The sequence below is a fragment of the Xyrauchen texanus genome, chromosome 43 (assembly GCF_025860055.1).
Source record: "Xyrauchen texanus isolate HMW12.3.18 chromosome 43, RBS_HiC_50CHRs, whole genome shotgun sequence".
NCBI lineage: Eukaryota > Metazoa > Chordata > Actinopteri > Cypriniformes > Catostomidae > Xyrauchen > Xyrauchen texanus.
The window spans coordinates 23,762,119-23,786,020 of NC_068318.1; the positions used below are offsets into that span (position 1 = coordinate 23,762,119).

Genomic DNA, 23,902 nt, shown 5'->3' on the forward strand with positions numbered 1-23,902 from the left:
ATCAGCGGTCTCCTGCTGGCCTATATTACAACACTTAGTTTGGGAAAAACAAAATAATGCTTTTACATAATTTTGAGGAATTTATTATTAGTTAACATATTCAATAACTAAGAAATAAGAAATAAGAAAAAGCGAGACGTGGTGCAAATGTCAAAGACATTCGTCCAGCAAGTATTTGTGCAAAAAATGGTTTCGGTTTGAACGGCCCCTAAATCGTCCGTTAGCGCGATGTGAGCGAGAGCGCGTGAACGAAACATGATCGGTAGGCCTGTTTAATTTTTCCCCCATAAAATACAAACCTGATCCTACGGAAGAGGATTAGGGCCAAGCAATAATAAAAAAATAAAACCATCTCGAGATTAAAGTCATTATAATTCGAGATTAAACTCGTTAATTTCGAGAAAAGTCGAATACAATCTTGAGAATAAACTCATTAATATCGAGATTAAAGTCATATAATGCGAGATTAAACTCGTTACATTTCGAGAAAAAATTCTAAATACAATCTTGAGAATAAACTCATTAAATATCGAGAATAAAGTCATTATAATGCGACATTAAACACAACGACTTTATTCTCGATACTTAATGAGTTTATTCTCAAGATTGTATTTAGACTTTTTCTCGAAATGTAACGAGTTTAATCTCGCATTATAATGACTTTAATCTCGATATTTAATGAGTTTATTCTCAAGATTGTATTTCGACTTTTTTTCTCGAAATTTAACGAGTTTAATCTCGCATTAGTATAATGACTTTAATCTCGATATTTAATGAGTTTATTCTCAAGATTGTATTTCGACTTTTTTCTCGAAATTTAACGAGTTTAATCTTGCATTATAATGACTTTAATCTCGAGATGGCTTTATTTTTTTTATTATTGCTTGGCCCTAATCCGCTTCTGTATTCATGTAACTATTGGCTAAAGCATATCTCCAGTAACTGTTCAAACAGACGCATTTTCGCACTAAAAAAGCAAAATGCACCACAACGAATTTAGCACAACGCAGGTGTGTTTATATCAGTGGAAGAAGTTATTTTTAACTTGACACAGCGTCTAAAAATGCATAGCTCCTGTGAGAGATGCTAAAAACATAGTGAAACGTAATGCAGTTGTCAAAAGTCATACATCTAGCGAATGTTTACATGGAAAACGACTGAAAAACAGCGTGAGCGGACGCAAAAAGATGTTCATTTTGAACAGCCCCCTGTTCACATTACACAGCACTAACAGAAGTCTCTCAAAGTTACCTCTCAAAAAGACAGCCTTTTGTCTCAGTTGATAATAGGTAAATTTACAGTGTATATCCAGCGCTGTATCCGTAAATATCCCGATAATGTTTTACTGTCTGAAAAACCGCTCCAAATGATTCAGTGAGAGAGCGGACTGAACGAATAGTAGGCTACTGGATCACGAGTCGATTCAAACAGTTTTGCAAGCCCGTTTGGCCAATTCACTGAAAAGAATCGACTCAAAAGAATTATTCATTCGGAAATTGGGCATTGCTAGTTCTTTTAAACAGCCAATGGGACACATTTCATGATTGGTGACATTTTCTGAGAGTAAATATTTCTCAGATCAGTCTGAGCGCTCATTGTACGCAAAGTGCATACAGCTGCAGTCGCCACTGGCCACAGTATAGACTGGCATGTCTTAAGGTCAATATTAGGTCAAAAATGGCAAAAAAAGAAACAGCTTTCTCTAGAAACTCGTCAGTCAATCATTGTTTTGAGGAATGAAGGCTACACAATGCTTGAAATTGCCAAAATACTGAAGATTACATACAGTAAATGTGTACACTACTACAGTCTTCAAAGGCAAAGGAAAACTGGCTCTAACAAGAACAGAAAGAGATGTGGAAGGCCAGATGTACAACTAAACAAGAGGATAAGTAGGCCTACATCAGAGTCTCTAGTTTGAGAAATGGATGCCTAGCATATCTTCCTGAAGACTAATTCTACCTGCTCAACACCAGTTTCATGTACAACAGTAAAGAGAAGACTTAGGTGTGCAGGCCATATGGGAAGAATTGAAATAAAATAAATGGTTAGAGTGGGCAAAGAAGCACAGACATTGGACAACATAATTGGAAAAGAGTGTTATGGATCTTAACCCCATTGAAATTTTGTGGGATCAGCTAGACTGTAAGGTTCGTGAAAAGTGCCCGACAAGACAGTCACATCTATGGCAAGTGTTACAGGAAGTGTGGGGTGAAATGTTACCTGAGTATTTGGACAAACTGACAGCTAGAAGGTCAAGGATCTGCAAAGCTGTCATTGCTGCATGTAGAGGATTTTTTGATGAGAACTCTTTGAAGTAGTTTAAGAAGTAAATTTATTTCAAATTGTAACAGCAATTTTTCTCGTTATTAATGTCCTGACTATACACGGTGATCAGTTTCATGCCACTTTGGTGAATAAAAGTACTAATTTCTTTCCATAAAAGCTAAATTTGTACATTATTCCAAATGTTTGGCCACCAGTGTATATTATACGAAATGTCTTAATTTCTTATACATTTTTGCTTCTCAAGTACATTTATCTTGTTTTAAGGATGTTTAGATATTGCAACTGGAATTTGCAGTTCTTTGCTGTGTAATCCATTAACTATATTTCCATGTACTGTAGATACAGAAGATAGGTAAACAAAATACACAAAACCATCCCAAGCAGACTTGAAGCAAGAGATGCTGCAAACAGAGCTTGGCAGATTCCTCCAAATGCATTTGTTCTGACCAGACTGTATTACCTCTAAAGGAGTGGTTTTTGGGCAGATGCCTTCATAATGAAGTTCAGACAATTACCCACCACTACACCTTCTCGGAGGACCCCTCTAGCTTCAGATATTCTGAATTCATGGTCGGCTGGGTCCTCAGCTGCCCTCTGGTTAAGAGGTCAGATTTAATTTTTGTCTTCAGGGGTATCTCCACAATTAACTGCTTGTTGTAATACCTTTTAATACAGATATTATTCTGGTCTGGTATCTCAGAACTGCAGAATGTGTAATTTACGAGGAGCCTTAATTGTATTTCACGATTGACCTTCATTATGAGGTAAGGGAGATCACTAAATAACTGAATGTGTAAATGGAGTTCTTTAACATACGCCGGAATTGCTGGTGATTTTGTTTTTAAATGTATTAAATATTTAGTATTTTTTTAATCAATATGTTTGCTTTTATCTTTGTAATACATTTTCTTCAATTTGAAATAAAAGTTTCTCTAATGCACCTCCTAGAAATCTGAAAGCATCTTATAAAAATGTGAGCTTTAAATCTATCTTCTAAAACATTATTTTCTAAAAATGACCCAGTCACAGATAATAGACTTTTCTCCCCTCTAGATTTCTCATCCCAGCTCTTTGTGTATTATGTAATGCACTATACTCCCTTCGGTGTCATGTCTCAATTCAATGTGTCTGGCTACTCCTGTTGAAATAATTTGCCATCTGCCTACATACAGGAATATCTGTGTATATGGTAATACTCACTGAGATTTTTATGGTGGATCTGTCAGCATTAAATAGTTTTGAATTATATGATTTTGAAAGGCACTCTCCTTGTCATTTTCCCTCCCTGTCTCTTCTCTCTCTTACTGATAAAAATGAGACTGCATGTTCCAGAGAGAACTCAAAGTACAGATTTTTTTGTGTGGTCTTTATTGATGCGGCACTCTTAAGAGGCTGATAAGAACTGTCTGGTCTTACTAGTGAGCTGCCTCATTGACCACATACAGTGGGCAGATGCCTTCTGAAGGCCAAAATATAATTAGTTTTTACACATGTCGTACAGTGCGCATGACAAACATTTAGTCATCAGCATGGTATGCGCAAACAGTCTGGAATGGTCCATGAAAAAAACAAATCCACATAATCCACCGAGGCTAGGCCATTTTATCTCGGTCAAGCTCTCAGCTCTTTTAAGTATCCTTTTTCTGCGAGCCCATACGGATGCATCTGACACATGCACACTACAACTGTTTTGTGATAATTTCCAAGAAATATCTAAAATCTGGAACTATTTTGCAGTGATACCATTTGACAGGTTTAAATACGGGAAAAATCATGTCCCGAATTGATTAGATACAGGACTCATCATTTCATCTTTAAATACGGGACGACGGTCAAGTTACAATTATTTACATGGGATGTCTGAGATTTCATGTGCTGATTTGAAGTATCAAATTTGAAGTATCACTGTACTTTAGTTTTAACAATACTGGAACTGTATAATGTCTGCCTTTTCATGGACAAAATCAACAACTAAGGAATTATATTGCTACTGTGCATGTCTGGTCCTGAAGCATTTCCATTTGCTGCATTTTTTTAAACCCAGAACTGTCTAAGTAAAATGACTAGATCATACTTTTTGAGCTACCTAAAACGGAACAAATAAGATACTGTGTATGCTAAAACTGAAAATAAACAAAGAGGTGTCATTACAAGATGACTTTGAAAAAAAGACTTTGAGGCAACAACCTTTTTCAAAGGACATCAAACGTTTACTTGAAGTGACTTCTCCAGACATGTACCATTATCTTCTTGACACTAAGTGCGTCTATACACAAGAGAGGGGATGAAAGCATATCATAGCTTAGATGCTTACAATTATTTCCTTAGCAGAAAGGTTGGGAATATTTTATTCAATAAATCAATGAGGCTGTTAACACTGCAAGTGTGTGACTTGCCCAGCTTCATTAATCATAATGGGAGTGTTCTATAAGGTCACTTTTAGAGCCCATAAAGTAATACTTTGACTTAAAGGAATAGTTCACCCAAACATGAAAATGTTTGGAGTATTTACTCACCCTCAGGAAATCCAAGATGTCCTTTGGGACTCAGGATTTTTCCCCCTGAGTCCATGACATTTGTGATGCAATGAATAAAAGAAATAAATGAACAGAAGATCAAAACAGAATTTAAGATTTTTAGGATTTAATTGCAGGCCTCCTCCTTTAAGCAAAATTACTGTACTCCATTTTTGATGGTCCAAAATGCATAAAAATAATCCACATGACTCCAGTCAACAAATAAAGTTCTTCTGAACCCAAACAATTGATTATTTTTAGAAACAAAACAATAAAAATACTGTTTAAATACAAATGTTTGCTTCCATACATCTCTGTGACACATGCTCATGAAAGGGATGACGTAAGCTCATTGGTAAGGTCACGCGTCAGAGGAGGAGGCAGGAAGCGCGTCATTGTTTACAAGAGAAACTTTCACAGATCACAGACCAAGTGCCATTCACAAACCAAAATATTCCAAAACAATTTCAAAACAATATAAAATAATACAAAAATCATTTCCAAATAATAATAAAAAACATTACTGCAGTAAATAACCATCCTTTATTTCGGAGCAATGCCATTGCGTTATCTACTTGTGCTTTTTTTTTGCATAAAAGTATATAGGCTATATGGCTGAAATCGATGAAAAGTTAATATTTTCCTGGCGTGCATTTTTTGGGGGTTTCTGAAGGTTGAAGCATACAGGATACACATGCCAACCAACCATTTTGAACAATACACTTATACAAATACAAATCTACGGCAAAGTCAATTAAACTTTTGTACAGCGCTCCTCTTGTAAATAATGATGCGCCTTACCAACGATCTTACGTCATCCGCTCTCATGAGCGTACGTCACAGAGATATATGGAAGCAAACATTTGTATTTAAAAAGTATATAAGTATTGTTTTGTTTCTAAAAATAATGAATCGTTTGGGTTCAGAAGAACTTTATTTGTGGATTATTTATTTTGATGTACCCTAAATATACATTCACTTGCATTGTTTAAAGGAGGAGGCCTGAAATGAATCCTAAAAATCTTAAATTCAGTTTTGATGAAGAAAGAAACTCAGATACATCTTGGATGGCCTAAATTATTATGGAGTAAATTATTAGCAAATTTTCATTTTTGGGTGAACTATTAGAAAAAAATTTGTTCACCTACCAGAGATAAAATTGGTAAATGGTCTGCACTTATATTGCGCCTTTTTTAACCTTAGCGGTTACCAAAGTGCTTTACACTGGGTCCCATTCACACACACACACACACACACACACACACACACACACACACACACACACACACACACACACACACACACACACACACACACACACACACTCACACTCCAATGACGGCAGAGCTGCCATGCAAGGCGCTAGCCTGAATTGGGAGCAACTTGGGGTTCAGTGTCTTGTCCATGGACACTTCGACATGTGGAGTCACGTGGACCATGAATCAAACCACCAACCCTGCGATTAGTGGCCGACCCGCTCTACCACCTGAGTCACAGCCGCCCTTAAAAGGTGTGCTACATATGCTACAGTTATTTGTAATACATATCCAGCTGTCTTGATTGATACTGCGGTCCATGTGTCCATTTGTGGGGGGCTTTTCACCTTGAAAAGTAAAAACTTTAGGTTTTGTTAATTATAGGCATCCAGAAAACCAAACAAAATGGTCCAAATTTTAATGATGACATTATATGACAGTTACCAGCTATTGGTCAGTATGAATGAAGCACCTTATACTATTTTTCTGAATGGGTTTGAAAAAAGTTCTATAAAGCAAAAAGAATGTGAACCAGGCAGAGCAACAAGACATTTAGCTTTAGTTACGGTCAGCGAAGGTAAAAACAAAAGAGACGCATTTTTGTGAAAAAACAATATGCAATCACAGTCATTTACAAATTACAGACATTCCTATTCAGCGGGGGTTATATTTCTCAGAGGTCCTGGAGTTGGCAGAAAAACAGTAGGCAATTTGTTGTGCTATTTTATCAAGGTTGTGAGAGAAAAAACACAGTCATGTGTAATTCAGATGGGATTATAATCACAAAGTACGCCTGTAAACATGAAAACTAGTCTAGTTCGCAAAGGGCTATAGAGCACTGAAATATTTTGTAATTCCATTCATCTAGTTTGATTTTTTCATGCTACCTTAGAATGGTTTAAACAATGGCTATGTTTGGAATAGCACATTATCATACTACTACTATTGCTGCTGTAAATGGCATGAATATTGTCCACAAAATGCAGATATTCTGTGCATAGACTACCTGGATGATCTATATATTTGCTAATATGTGCAGCAAACATCAGATCAAACTGCATGGAATCAGAATCCCTTTCCAGGCAAATCAGTCCACTCGCCACACATCTTGGGAAAGCTCCCTAGCAGTTATTTTCTATGGAAACAAGTGGCATACAAGTACAGCATATCTACTTGATATTGGAAGGACCGAAATGTCCAAACCATTTTTCAAAGTACTGACAAGCTGCTTAAAATACATTCTTTTGTCCACCATTCACAACATTCAACCATGCACAATAAAGTATTAGGATATTGTGGGTAGTGAGATGTTTTGTTTTAATTTAATTATAGACTATAAAATAAATGTATTATTTGAAGACAGTGTTTGTGTAAGAACCTAAACGTCATATTACCAGATTAATTTAGTTGGTTATAACATTTTCATTTTAAATGTTTATTTTATTTTTATTTCAAACCACCGGGTAACATGCGGTTTCCTGCACATTAACTAGAAACAACATGGCCCTAATATTATCAGTGGGCTTTTCCAGTGTTTTTGGATGTAGCATTTGTAGTCAAATCGAGGTAACTTCTCAGCGAGTGCTAATTACTACTGTGTTGACTCATTTGTATGTACCGTATTTTCCAAATTAGTGGAAAAATAGCCTCTTTTACACTGATCTCTCCAGTGCGTAGTTGCTTCATTGAAATGTGCATTAATTATACAATGTCTCTTCATTCCCACTCTTTTAATGATCATTGATTCTTTGACAGAGTAGAAGTAATGCTCTGCTTCTCTTATTGATGTCTTAGATTGCCCTCTAAATTTGGGAGAAAGAGAGGTGTCCAGCAGTAAAAGTGTTTTGCTCAGAGTTGCATGGCTTGGCTTCCGCCGAATACTGCGATACAACCGTCAGGACATTCTTCCCCACCTGTGTATGTACTATGAATGCTAAAGGGCCTCCAACAGTTGTTCAGAGAGATTAATAGAGGCTTGCAGCCATGCACATTAATGAAACTATGACAGAGCGTTCTGTTCGAAAATGAGATTGCCAAGAGAAAGTCAAGTTAGATTAATTGTACAGTACGTAGTTGTGGTTGGGTTTCCTTGGGTTTGATTTTATAAGCCTTAATAAGTGACAGTCTTCAAAACCCAAAGCCAAATTTCTGCATGTGGCTTGTCATATTTGCTGTTCTCGCTGGGTTTGAAAGGTAATTAGAAGCCTATGAATTCAAATTTCCTCCTTTACAAAATGTCCTCCAAGAGGTGACACAAAGACACCCTATAATAACTTAATAGAAGTACTACTTTAAGAGTAAGAACATTAGGTACTCTGCTTTTCACCCAAATACTGTAACCTCCAAGCTTTGATGGTAGCAGTCACTGGGGCTGTTCCAAAGCCAAATGAGCCTCCTCACTGCCCCCTGCCTATATATGCAGCTGCCTTCTATGGCAGCATCCTAACTAAATTGAATAAGTGACCAATTTTGGAATGCTCTACATTGGCAGCAACTCCGCAAGGTATTATAATGCCATAGTAGACTTGACTCACAATTGATTTCAAAACAGATGAACTGAGAGGAATAATGCAATACTCTAATAAGCGTCTAACACTAGCACACACTTTTTGGGAAAAACAATAATTTGCTATTATTTTAAACTATTTTATTGATATTTTTCATTACTGAATGTATTATATAATTACATTTACAGTCAACAGTTCTCTTGCATTGTCTGACCTCATCAAGGACCAAGGAATAATGTTTTTTTGTGCCAAAATGGGGTATTTTTGGAGGCTACGTGATTAAGGTATCTATTATTTGGATTAGCCTTTGCATCGAGGGTGTGCCTATGATGTCTTAAAATGCTGTCTCTAGTGGCAGCTCACCATTTTTGGAACAAACCCACTTAATTATTTTGGTTTTTATGTGTGTATGTTCTTCATATGGAAACCCTGTACAAAAGGAGGACGTTTTTTTGTTGCTGTAAAAACATATAAAAAATTCCACACAGATAGAGGTGGGATTACATGTGACCTGCTCCATGGGAATTTCCCAGGAAATAAGACCATATGGCTATTTTAGAGCTGTTACATAGTGTTACATCAGTGGTTCAACCTTTTATACAAAATGCACTGGTTAAACCATATTTATCAGTGAAGTGTGTAATTCCTATCACAGTTAAATGGGCTGAGTCAATTGTGAATTAAGCATTTGTTGGTTGTTTTCCCCAAATAGTGTAAAATCTGTAGAGATTTCAAAGCTTAGTTCTGGATTTTTTTTTAACAGTATGCCATTCCAATGTCTGACTAATGATGTAAGTTTAGGTCAGGACTATATCATCTATATGTTATTATGGGCATTTAAAAACATATAGATGTCAATGATAATATACTGTATATTATATGAGCAACAGGGTGTTTTGGAAGAGTTAATAATTTGGTCTTGATTAAATATAAACCCCATATAATTTAAAATAGCACAAAAAGAGACCATCAAACAATTGCATCAGGAAGATTACAGAAAGACAATGATAGAAGAGAATAACTGAAACTGCCAGTCACTTTAAGACAAGGCCCAATTTCTGCTTATGTCAGTCAGTGATAATTAATTGGTTATATTAAGTAGACACACCAAGTTCCATCATGGCTTAGCTGAAACTTTGTACTCTCGAAGTTCTCACAGTCAGTCAATAAACTCCCTCTTCCACCGCCCACTGCCTTCACTATTCTCAAAGTGCTGTATAATACGACAGGTATAAATGCTGTTTTATATTCTGGGAGCCATTTTGCAGCTGGCCAGCAATAATTGCACCAATTTGCATGATTATGTTTAGAATTGGATTTTAAAAACAGCCTCAATGCAGCATAAAAAGCTACAAAATTTGTTATGTCGTTAAAAAGATCATATAAATATCAGTTAAGATATAAAACATTCCCTAAAAGTTCCACTGCACATGCACTGCAGTATAATTTATAGTTAAAAGTATAGTTCTCCCATAAATGTGACTTTGACTCTGACTTTGTCATTTGACATCTGTGGATCACTCAAGAAGCCGTTTTTGAACAATATGAGGTTGAGAAAATTATAACAAAATGTTCATTTCTGAGTGAACTAACCCTTTAAGATATTACGTTTATTTGATGCATCTCTTATCTTGTGTCATATTTATGTGTGTTTTGTTCATGTTCTGAACAATGTTTTTTGACTTCATGTCATTACATCACTTTCAATTTAGTTTACTTCCTTGACTGGTCATGTGTCTGAGTCATGTGGTTTCCTGTTTCCCTCATGTTTTATGTGTCTTGTTCTTACTGGTTCATGTTTATTAGTCATTTATTTTTTTGCACTTTGTCTGATGTGACTGCTTGCCATTTATTATCATGCAGTACACTGCCATAGTGATTGTATGTCATGAATCAGAGACCCTCCCCTAGAGATCTGATCACAAGTGGTCACTGGAGATGCATTTGTGAGATCAGATGTAAACAGCTATGTGTCTTGTTTGACCATTGGATTACCTGAGATGCATTTTAATTCCAAGTGGGTCTTTGACATGGGTGTTATAAACTCAACAAAATAAGGGTGCTTTCACACTGGCAGTTTAGTTCGAAACAATGCATGGTTTGCATGAAAAATCTGTCATGCGGACCGGGGTGCGCACCACGGTACCGAACCCAAGTCTATCTTTAGGACGTGGTCTGAGTTCGGTTGCAATGGAGCTGTAGCACAATTTGTGTGAATGTGAAAGTGACACGAGTGCGCACATTCAGGAAGTAAAGTAACCTGTGCATGTGTTTTAGCCTATGACGACATCATTAGTTTTGACAACACATAAGGATCCACACATTCCTGAAAGTTCCAAAAAAATAATGACACCACAATGACATACAAGTACAATCAACACTATAAATACTGTCTGTCTGTCTATCTATCTATACACCTTATAAATACTATATATAAATACTATTATAGATTATAAATATAGGGTATAATAGATGACAGTTGTGATAACTTCACCTTGGCCATGAGCGTGAGTAAGCATGCATTGTAAACAACGATGTAATTTAATTCCTTGCAATCAGCTGTCTTCTCAGAAAACGCATTTTGCGAGCAGCATCAAGCCGCCTTCCCCTGAACATCTGATGAGTTAAGTACATATACGCAGTTGTCGTTCACTCAGCTGTGCATAATGTCACCAAAATGACAACAAAAGTATGATGAGTCACGCTGTTCACCATGCGTGTTTGTGATGATGTAAGATGAACACAAATGGACCAGGGTTCAATAGAATCAAGTGATTGTGAAACACGATCAATGCACCGTGGCACTGGGAACAATTGGACTCGGAATCGGACTGCAGCAAACGTGCCCAGTGTGAAAGCCCCCTAAATCTCAATTTATTTTCCCTCTGTTTGTCTAATTTTTCACAGTTTCTTTAGTGAAACAGACGTGGGAAAAAGATGCTGATTCGCTAGATTTCTACAGTGACATCACAGACCCATAAATACCCACAATCCACTTGGGAGTTCTTAACACAGAAGGAGGTTTGTGTCTCTATTTTTAGTCACGTCTATGGCAACCCTGTGGAAACAATGAAGAGTATAACACAAAGTTCATTTGCATGTGAAAATTTGTGGCAAATTTGTGGCACGTTTGCCAGAACTATATATTTGTAAGGGGTTAAAGGTGGTGCCAAACCTCTTTCAAATGGCAAGTGTAAAACATTGCTTAACCCGGTGTGAAAAGTGGCCTTAACCCAAGGTTATAAAAAACATTATCCTAGAGTTAAGCCCAGTGTAAAAGGCTCCATTTAGACAGCCCTGAAACAATGACTCACTGGATCTATGATAGTAACGTCTGAGCTGACTGATATCTACTTTAAACACACACACACACACACACACACACACACACACACACACACACACACACACACACACACACACACACACACACACACACACACACACACACACACACATGTTGGTCTACCTATCATTATGAGGACTTTCCATAGACATAATGACTTTTATACTGTATAAACTATAGATTCTATCCTCTAAACCTAACACAACCCCTAAACCTAACCCTCACAGAAAACCTTCTGCATTTTTACTTTTTCAATAAAACATTGTTTAGTATGATTTTTAAGTGCTTTGAATTATGGGGACACTAGAAATGTCCTCATAAATCACATTTATAGCATAATACCCTTGTAATTACTAATTTGTAACTTACAAAATTGTCCTCGTAAATCACAAAAACACACACACACACACACACACACACACACACACACACACACGACTGCCCACTCCTCCAGTTGCTTAGCTCTCCATTTTTGTTCAGAGACAAAGAGAGGTGCATAAGTCTAATTTAGCAGAAAGGTGTTAAGAGTCCTCAGAGACTATTCTATGCTCATTCATTATTACCAAGGTACCCGGAAACTGACACTGGACAAGCGAGGCTATTGAGTATTTGTGGAGAGTTTGTGAAGGGGGAAAAGAATGGGGAAATAATGTTTCCGGACTGAGGTTGCAGCCAGGCATATTGTGGGTTTAATATAGTATCTAAGCATTAAAGGGATAGCTCACCCACAAATGAAAATAATTTATAAAATTGTCATTATATACTCAACCTCATTATATTTCAAATAAGTAGGCCTTTGACTTTGCATATTCCTAGGAACACAGTAGGAGATGTTTGGTAGGATGTTCGAGACTAGAAACCTCTCCATTTACTTTCATCTTTTTTTGTGTTCCACAGAAATAAGAAATGCACTCTGGTTTGGAACAACATGAAGGTGAATAATTGACAAGAATTTTCTTTTTGGGTGAATGACCTCTGTAAAATTTTCTCACTGTTTTCCAGAGACATTTCACCATGAGTGTCTATTTCAATGAACAACCTACTGAACTTACCCAGGTAAGGCAGCAGTAATATCCAACCTCATTGGTTCTTGAGTGTTGTGCGGCCAAATGTCATGACTTCCTGTAATCTAATTACATTTTGCGGTAATGCAGTAATGTAACCTGTTACTTAAAAAATTAAGTAATCTGATTACAGTTAAAGACATGATTAAAATTAAATTACTTGGCTTACACATTTATTGCTAAAAAAAAAATTATATTAACTACGTAGAATGCATTTTAAAATGTATTACGTTCCTATGTGTTTTTTATGTACTTTTATGTGTGTTGCTGTCTTAGCTAATGAGCATGTGCTCTAACAAACCACCATGGCATTGAGGACATGTATCGAGGCAATGGCAGATGAGTGAGCTACATTACTATGGACACAGCGGAGTGTAGTTGTTTATCCAAATTGAAAACGAAAGTAAAACATTTGAAGGTTTCATGTGCTCAATCAATCTCAGCGAGCTCGGTGTCAGCGTGCTCCCAGCCCTGGCTGAAAGAAAGAGTCAAGCGAGGCTAGGCTGGTGTTGTATTGAATTGTGTTCCCCGTTGGAATCTGTTGTCCCTCTGCAGTTGCCATGGGAGGAAAGGGGATTGGCTTTGGGTGTATATTGAAAACAGCACATGTCTGACAGAGATTTATTGCTCACAAGGTTGAAACCTTTCCGGAATGGCGTCTTGAAAAACCTCTCTTTTATGTTCTTAATGTACTGTAACCAATAAAACACAGACACAATGCAACAGCATTACAGATGTGCAAGTGATAAAGGATACTCAATTCATCCAAGCAGGGAGGTAGAAATAATCCACTCTCTGTAAATTTGTGTTAACACACACATGCTGCACAGGTACACACACAAACAGACATACTGTACATAAACACATGCAACACACAAGCAAACCTGTATATTCACATCGAAAAGAAACAACAAGCGTTCAAATACACAATGGATTTACAATCAAAGCTTGTTTGCAAATGTTTTCAGAAATGTTTTCAGTTCATTAGTATTATTTTTCTGTCTTTCACACCAACACAAACACAGGTAAACAAGCATACAGAACACATACATGCCACACACAGCTAAGAAGGTTGTAGATAGCGGGGACACACACACACCTGAAGATACTAGGCCTACAACAGCATATTTGAGGTCAAAAAAATAAAATTTGTCATATTGCTGTCATTTTGTCATTATTTTAAGTGTTAAACACATTTGTTTTTTTCGCAGGTTTGATAGGTTTTAGAAAGTAACTTCAAAGTAATTAATAATCTGATTATTTTCCCAATGAAATAATTAGTTATCAGATTAAATTTTTTAGAGAAGTAATTAATAATCAGTAGTGGATTACTTTTGTGAAAGTAACTTACTCCACACTGAAAGTCAAACCTGCACCTAAATCAAATATGGCATCAAAATGGTCTTAATTTTGATGTGGCATCCAGAATTAAATACAGTTTTTTAGATTTTTTTTTTATCAGTTTTGTTTTAATCAGACAAAAAAGTAAATAACTACACTTGTACCCATATATAGTATATATATATATATATATATATATATATATATATATATATATACATACATATACACACACTAACTCAGCAAAAAAAGAAATGTCCCTTATTCAGGAAACTGTATTTTACAGTTTTTCATGCTTGTTCAATGAACCATAAACAATTAATGAACATGCACCTGTGGAACGGTCGTTAAGACACTAATAGCTTACAGATGGTAGGCAATTAAGATCACAGTTATAAAAACTTAGGACACTAAAGAGACCTCTCTACTAACTCTGAAAAACACCAAAACAAAGATGCCCAGGGTCCCTGTTCATCTGTGTGAAAGTGCCTTAGGTATGCTGCATGGAGGCATGGGGACTGCAGATGTGGCCAGGGCAATAAATTGCAATGTCTGTACTGTGAGAAGCCTAAGACAGTGCTACAGGGAGACAGGAAGGACAGCTGATCGTCCTCGCAATAGCAGACAATGTGTAACAACACAGGATCGGTACATCTGAATATCACACCTGCGGGACAGGTACAGGATGGCAGCAACAACTGCCTGAGTTACACCAGAAACGCACAATCCCTCCATTAGTGCTCAGACTGTCTGCAGTAGGCTGAGAGAGGCTAGAGGACGTTTCTTTTTTGCTGAGTTTATATATATATATATATATATATATATATATATATATATATATATATATATATATATATATATATATATATATTATACCACAGTTAGTTCCGGTCCTTGAATCTGATTGGATGAGAGGCGTTCCATGAGCACTGATGGTCTGACACCATCAGCACTCGGACGCTTTACTGTGTGTATCACTCCGCTTGTGTTTGTGCTGTTCTAAACTAAGCGTAGTGTACAGGGTATATGTGTTAGGAGTTACTGTCTTTATTTTTTAAATGACATATGTTAGCCAGCAGGTGGTGGCAAAAGATCTATTTTGTGTGTAATATGAGCCAGTTGGTGACATAAAGTGAATCAGTCATTGTTTACATTGAACTGCGCTCCATGAGTATCCACATTGGATACATACTGTTTAAAATAGCAGAGGACATCGCTGTTTCTATAGTGAATGACATTTGCACACGGCTACTGCGAATATAGAGAGGAATACCCTGCTTGGACGTCTATATTCCACTGAGAAAGCTGACCTTCAGAATGCTGTAAGCATCTCTGATTGGGTGTCGCAACAGGTAATCGAACATGCTCCATCTCTCACTCTGTCTCTCTCTCTCTCTCTATTTAATTTTTTCCAATTTAAATGTGCGCATTAATACACAAAACAGATCATGACAAGACAAATAATAATAATAATAAAATAGTAACAAATAACAATAAAAATAGAATGAAAATAAGGTGCCGGGTAATTAAATAAAAACCATAATAACAATATACACTAAACAATATTAAATAAAATAAGCATTTAACAGGACATTATGAACATAAGAAAATAAAAGTACTGTGAATGAAGTACATTAAGGCAGTGATTGGTTTCTGAGGGTGTGCATCTCAAAAATGAATTTAGCGAAGGTCAACTTGGGTAAATTTGGCCTTAATAGCATAGAATGCTCTTTTTCTCTTTTAGTGCATTCACAGCCAGACCAAAACCCCCTGAAGCACTGATTTTTAGACCGAGGTAGTCGTAGTGTAGGGTGTGTTCTATTGCAGTGTTCCAAAGAGTGAATGTGTATGTGGTGTCCTGTAATCTGGCTCTTTTCTGGAAGATCATAATTTTAGTTTTTTTTTCAGATTGACAGTCAGGGCCCAGTTCTGACAGTAGTTCTCCAGCAGGTCCAGGTGCTGCTGTAGCCCTTGTGCAGTAGCTGACAGCAGCACCAGATCATCTGCATAGAGAAGAAATGTATCTTCAGAATTATTTAGAGTAACACCGAGTGTTGCAGATTGTTCCAGTAGCACTGCTAACTCATTCATGTAAATGTTGAACAGAATTGGACTCAAACTGCAGCCCTGTCTCACTCCACGCCCTTGAGTGAATTAAATGGTGGAGTGGAATGGTGGTGGTGTAGTGGGCTAAAGCACATGTGCTAAAGCACATAACTGTTAATCAGAAGGTCGCTGGTTCGATACCCACAGCCACCACCATTGTGTCTTTGAGCAAGGCACTTAACTCCAGGTTGCTCCGGGGGATTATCCCTTTAATGATTGCACTGTAAGTCGCTTTGGATAAAAGCGTCTGCCAAATGCATAAATGTAAATGAGTGAAGAATTATGTCCTTTTATTGCCAATTTTAACTGCCTGTTGTCCGAATAGATTTGATGTTGTACATTTTACCCCCAATGCCGGATTGTAGAATTTTATAATATAGACCATCATGCCAAATGGAATCAAATACTTTTTTTAAATCAACAAACATGTATAATTTTGCCTTTGCTTTTTTGATGAACGTGCTGGTTGACTATTGTGTGTAGCATGTGAATGTGTGTGAGTATAAACCCTGCAGAAGGGTGAACATTGTTTGTGCAATACCCTGGCAAAGACAACAATGCTTTCCCCTTTGCACAGCCCGAAAGACGCCAGAGTATCGACACCTGGACTTTGCTTATGTGCTGCTAAGGTGAAGTATTGAGCCAATTGCAGGAGCACCACTGTTGCAGTGTACATGCTTAGACACACTATGAGGGTTTATATATATTTGCATGATACATTATTTAAAAGTGAATGAAACAACATTATTTATTTTAATTTGGCAGAAAGCACACCATATTTGCAGTGTCGTGGGAGGCTTAGTCGCACAGCCCATTAGATGCCACTGTTTCGGCACCTGGACAGCACATTTGCGCTGGTTAGGAGAGGTAATGAGCTTCTAACAGATACTATAAATGCAGAAATATTCTATAAATAATATAAATGCTAAAATTTCCATGTACATTGAAGACTTATGCATAAATTTACGTGCAAGAATGCTGATTGCACAAAGCAGGGAACTGGATCGGGACCAAGATAAACCACGTGGTGCGGCGGCCGCATATGGCAGAACATACAAACTTTGCTGACAAGTTGGAAATTGGTGTAGACCCATTTCTCTGCATTGAAAAGTGATTAATGGATGTAGGATGGTTAAAAATGAACAGTGAATTGAGAACATTAACGTCAAAAAGCTTAAACCCCAAAAGCCACCAGCTATATGCATGTGACAAATGAGAATGAACGAATAGGCGAGCGATTAACGAGTGACGAAGAACATCTGGCATATAGTTTATAAAGCAGAGGCTGATATGATTGGATAAAATACCTGAAGTGAATCGATGAGGTAATGCTATGAATCTTTCTGACAGAAATACTTCTTCCGCTTCCACTTTTGTTCTGGAGAGGAAAGATTATCTGCTGACCTGACAAAAGGGTTAAACATGTACCCATATAGCCTAAACGAAAACTTTCACCCAAAAATCTCCATTTATCTGAAATTCAGTGAAAGGCTTTTGAAATGTCGTCCCCTTGGAATTATAAGGTTCTATCTGCGTTCTGAGCAGTTTTGAGATATTGAGCTTTAAAGATTTTGCATTACATATAGGAAAATTTATATGGGGAACAAGTTTCTTTCAAACATGAAAATAACAGGGACCCTATATGTATTCTAAATATACAATATCAAAATCCTCTCAAATTTGTAAATGGGGATTTTTGGAATGGGTCAAATGCAGATAGAACCTTATAATTCTAAAAAAAAAAAAAACACTTTTTGCTTAGAATTATAAGGTTCTATCTGCCAAAACATTATTTGAACATTAAATATAAAATTAATGTTGTAACAATGTCTCAATATGTGTTAGAAAGTAAAATGTTATCCTTTATAATGACATTTATTTCATATTTTTAGCACTTTCATGCATTTAGGACATTTCAAATTAAGCAAGGTAGGTCTAAATATTTTGTCCAGAGCAGTTAATTTTTGGTACCAATTTGGTGGGTAATTAAACACATTATTGCAGAAATTGTTACTTTAATTTTTCTTTTGTTTAGACAGAAAGCAGCTACTGTAATACGTCTGAGCAGGACTTTATTCCACCTAAAGTGGGCCAGGTAAAATGGCTTTCTCTCTAGACATCAGTATGGCTGAAATAACATGGTAACGTTTATTGTTGTAATTAAGACCCCATGAATTCAATTGTTGACTATTTGGCAATATAAGGCTTAATATTGTAAAAATTAAGACATTTTAAGACTTTAAAAACTACTAGAAAACAGACATGCTTCAGCAAATTAATTCATTAAGTTTAATATACATTGAAAAATTATACACTGACTATATCAAAAAATCACAAACTCATTTTTTAAAACACAGAACTATAATACTCTCTGTGACTCATGTTTTAAAACACAGACTTACAATACTCTCTATCTGCTAGTGCCATGAATTTAAACATGGACTTAATGTCACTCATCTTCGCCTCTGAGATGATGCTCTGTTTGGGGAGTACCCTTGGTTTGGGTAAAATGGATGTAAATGTCTACTTTAACTCTTGGCTCTGCATGTGATTTTGTGTAATGAAGAGTAGTATATGGACACTGATCAAACACAAGCTGTGACACTTCAAAAAATGGAACCTGTTTGTACTGAAACAGCTTGGAACATGCCTGAAAGTCATAGAAATCTATTCTCTTCATCTGTATGATTTCATATGGGTTGTTCCTGTTCACCTTCAGTAAAATGCACAAGAAAGACAGTGGTGAATAGAATTCAGACACTGCCATTGCCTTTTCAATATGGCTGTGCATATTGTCTACCTCCTGCACTGCGGAGTGGCCTGGAGTAGAGTATTTCATTGTCGATCTTGAGGTTTCTTAAAAATTTTGCGTTGCGTGCCATTATCCTCTCAGATACTTTGTTTCTGCGATCTGTTCTGTATTCAAGGAAAAAGCCGGCGACACGACATATAAAGTTGATCCTGATTGGTCCTCTTCTGTTCATTCGAAGTGCTGATTGGCTAACGCAGATAGAACCTTATAGAGCCAAGTTAGAGTTCGACTTTGTAGATAGAACCTTTTTGTTTTTTCAATAAAAAGTCCCAGAATGTACACAACTTAAAACAAAACATCACATAATGTAAATAAGTTGTCACAGAATAAGAATATGTGAATAACTCAATTTTGACAAAAATGTCACATAGAACCTTATAATTCCAAGGGGACGATGTAGGCCTATCAAATAAGATACACTTTATGGCCTCGATTTACGCTACTTCATAAATACGTGCAATCAAAAAGGTGTATCTAATGCAGTCTTATGAGGATTGCGTCTTTCAAATGCGCAAAATAGCAGGTCTTGGCCATTTTTGCACGTTTCCCCGAAATGAATATGCAATAAAGAGGCGTGCCTCCAAATGAGTAGGGCGGTTTCGATGCAAATTAATTAAATTGCTCCTGCAAAGTGGTTTATCAAGCCTGAAAGTCATTTCAGAAACGCAAACTGCAAGAGTAAATGAATTCAAATGAAAGGCAGGTATTAATCCGATTTGCACCGTGTATCATGCTGTCATTGCAGCAAAACAAAGACTTTAGAAATTCCAAGTAGCCTATATAGAAAACCTATTTATGACACACACTAATGTTATATAGGCTACTATATATATATATATATACATACATATACATACACATATATATATATATATATATATATATATATATATATATATATATATTATTATTTTTTAAATTGCCTTCTGGTGATCATTCAACTCTTTATTCCATGATAATAAAAATAGCTTACTAAAAATGATGCCCAAAGTATGTCGTATTTCAATGTTTTGCAACTTCCCTATGGTTAATATATCTGCGGTTTGAAATTCAGATTCCAGTGGTGCTTATATATCTTAACATGAACATAAAGCTGTATTATTTTTTTTCTTCATGAATAGAAGGGATTTGTCCTCCGCTCTGTAATCCTTCTGATACATTTCAAAAGAAGAGTGTAATGCGCAGGTTTTCTCATCAACTGCTCTACACTTGCTAAACATTGAATACATATTGGATAAAAAAATAAATGATATCTAGCGAGTGGCGTAATGTAGGTGAGCATACATTTGGTGCAATTATCCCAGGCAAAAGTCTCCTTTTGGAGGATGTGTCTAAAATATTTGCTCGTGTAGTTGTTTGCGCGGGTTTTCTTAGTAAACAACCTGCAACACGCCCAATACGTGCACAGGCAATTTCATAGATTGCACAAGCAAATTAGTACCCGTTATTTGGGAGCTTGGAGGTACCCCCAATAATCAACCATAACCCCCTTTCATGATGCGTATGAGCATGTAGATTCTTCTCGCTGCAACTAACCCCACCCCAATATTCGGTTTTGTGTGTGTGTGTGTGTGTGTGTGTGTGTGTGCGTGCACAACTCATACTTTCAACCATGGTTAGCTAATATCCTCTTGCGAAATGTGCGCCGTTTCATCTTTGCAAGACACCAAAACGGTGGGATAGATTGATCAGAACCGTTAATACACTGTAAAATTAGTTCACATTCAGAGTTTGTCTGACTAGAGTCAGCCCTGGAAATGTCACGGAAATTGCTTTCCATACTTTTCTAGTTTTAGGCAGCAAAGATTATAAGCTAATAAAGTATATCCTGAAGGAAACAAAGTATTCTTCCACCAGAAAACCGAATCATCCATTGGGCCACACTTAAATCTTTTTTTTTTTTTTTTTTGTCTTATTGGAGATATTTGTACTATAATAAGTATAATAATTTTAAATCTGTTAGTTCTACATGCTAATGACTGACTTATAAATGGAACTCCACCTCAGCAACCTTTATAAAAATAATCCTTACCCAGTAATCACAAATGACTGTACAAGTTATGGAATTTAATTGGTCAAAATGAGAGGCCTGGATCTAGGATAGGCTGCTTTACCTTGGTTTTAGCAAAACACATTTGTGCACATTTTAAATCATTCAAAATGTTTTAGTTTTGGTCATTGTCTTCCAGACTGCCCAGACTGTGGAGGTTGCTATGATCCAAGTGAAGCTGTGAGTACTGGAGAATGTAATGTCTATGGGCTTAGCAGGGACAGGTACATCACAGGGGGTGGAGTGTGAGTTATATTCCATGATGTCATTATACAACATGGTTCTGATACACTATGCTCAGATTTGACTGTAACATGCCATTACTAATGATGCTTGCTAAGGCGAGCATCAATATTTCTATTTGCTTCTATTTCTTTTTTTCCTCCTCCAACCCTTAATGGACATGAATGAGAACTTGCGCATCTTGTTAAGGAGAAGTGTGCAATTACTTTAAGTGATCAGACTTTTGTTTTTATTGCCTGGTAGATGACAAAAAAATTCCCATAGACTTTAAACTATTCAAAGGATGTGAGACCTATCTGAGCACAGGAATATTGTAGAGACTAGTTTGATAGTAGATTAGAAGGGAATCGTTTTTTAGAAACTACCAACAGCCTCCCAGCAAACGCAAAGTAACACCCTGGCAAACCCCTTGCACATACTTGCATTGTGATGGCAAGTTTTACATGGGCAATCATCTCTTACATTTTCAACACAAAACATACAAATGTAGTTGTGAAGTTGTTCTAAAGTCAACATGAATCTATTTAATTTCAGGACCATTTACATCAGATAAACACTTTTATTGACTTTATTGACAATTTAAAGCAATCTGTAAGTGTTGGAGGTGTTCTGGGCAAACATCCCATCCAACCACGCAGCCATGCATGGACAGAGCGGGGAGAGTAGCGATTCAACCTGCAGCTTGCATCCATGCAATGGAAAAGTAATCGAGGACTTAAACAGAATCACTCTGATAAATGAAAAAAAAATATATATATATATTTTATTTTGAATAACATGCACCAATTAATCGTTCACAAAAGACCAGGAACATGTTTGAAGGTATATGTTGGATATATGAGTAAATGTTGTCAAATTTGATTGTATGTTGACTTGTGTTTTGCAAAAGAGTGCTATTGATATGAATTTGTGTGATCTATGTGTTCTAACAGCAGCTGCTTAGTAACTGATCTCAAGTGATTTTCGTTTACTCATAACATTTCAATTAGCAGACAGTCTTTCCATTGCAATTTAGGTACTTTGTTCAAAGACACAATTATATTATCACTGTGTTGTGGTTGGACTCCCTCCCACTTGAGACTAATCATGATGTTTTATGTTGGATAATGTATTGTCATTATTGCAAACAAACCCAGACAGGGTGATCAGAAGCTGTGGGTTTTTGTATCGTCATCATTTTTTATCAAAAGTTTATGTTGTGATAATGACTGGCTGATCGTATCATTATCCCACTTACACTCATTAACAACTAAATAAGTAAATAAATAGACATGAACTGTTGAGACCATGGAGTGAAACAAGAGCAAACTAGTAAGTTAAATTGGTTTATCAGGGTCAAATATACAGTTTGGTGGTCATTATACAAAAATATTTGCCTGCAGAATGCCATGATTGACCAATCAGAATCCAGTATTCTTGAGAGCTGAATAATAAGGTGCTGTAACTCAGCATATTTCTATATTCTTACAGGATGGTGTTCAGTAGAGTGGCAGTGTAGAATGTTCTTGTAGGGGGTTGTGACAGCTGCAGTGCTGATGCACCTGAGGTGTTAGGAATGTGTTTGAACACACTGTGGCTCCCGCTTTCACACAGTCCAATTTTCCACCAGGTGCACACACACACACACACACACACAAAAACATGTGGCTCTTAAACAATAAAGGGAATGATTTAATTAATATAAGCTTTAGTATTTGATTCTAAGTGACTTTACCCTGTGTGTTTGTGTCTCCGCTATGTTTTTTCCCAAATGGGACATGCTGAAAGCAAGATATTTCCAGGTGCACTTGTCAGTGTTTAGTTTCGATTTTGTCAGCGTGCTGAATCAAACAAAATGAAGAATAAAGATGTCGGCTCTCCTATAATGTGCCTATGTTTCTTATTTTGTTATTCATTTATGTTTAGTTCTGTTGCAAACTGAAGGTGTCTAAAAGTGCTTTGACTTTTGCTTCGACAACAGTTCTTATTTTCCGTATGCTTAGGTAATTACAGTACGTGGCCTGAACAACCTGATGCAATTACATTTGGCAAAGTCTCAAACCCCTCTGTGGTTTTATATTTCATTATATAATACAAAAAACAAAAACAAAAAAACCCCATCAGAATGAACCTGAGCACATCAGAAACACACAGGAACACTTTGGACTACGTTTACACTTCTCATAAACTTAAAACACTTTTGATCTGAAGGCGTAAGCTTTCAAGCTTGAAATTGGCAAAATAAATAAATGCTTTCGCATCCATATATTTACAATGTTATTTAGAATAACTTATTTAATGGTGGAGTTGGACCATGTACAGTAGTGAGGTAAAAGCAGCCAACAAGTGGCCACCATACATGGGAACTTCTTCAGTACTGTTTAAAAAGCATC

At 36.5% G+C, this 23,902-nt stretch overlaps 1 protein-coding gene across 1 annotated transcript in view; it reads left to right on the plus strand.

Moving 5' to 3' along the window:
- b3glctb (beta 3-glucosyltransferase b) overlaps positions 1-23,902 on the plus strand; it is a 39,145-nt gene that overhangs the window by 14,765 nt on the left and 478 nt on the right. The window contains 7 exon segments of the mRNA XM_052115976.1: positions 2,758-2,894; positions 2,990-3,053; positions 7,856-7,978; positions 8,921-9,062; positions 11,476-11,589; positions 21,427-21,532; positions 23,001-23,139. Coding sequence (XP_051971936.1) covers positions 2,758-2,894; positions 2,990-3,053; positions 7,856-7,978; positions 8,921-9,062; positions 11,476-11,589; positions 21,427-21,532; positions 23,001-23,139 — 825 coding nt within the window.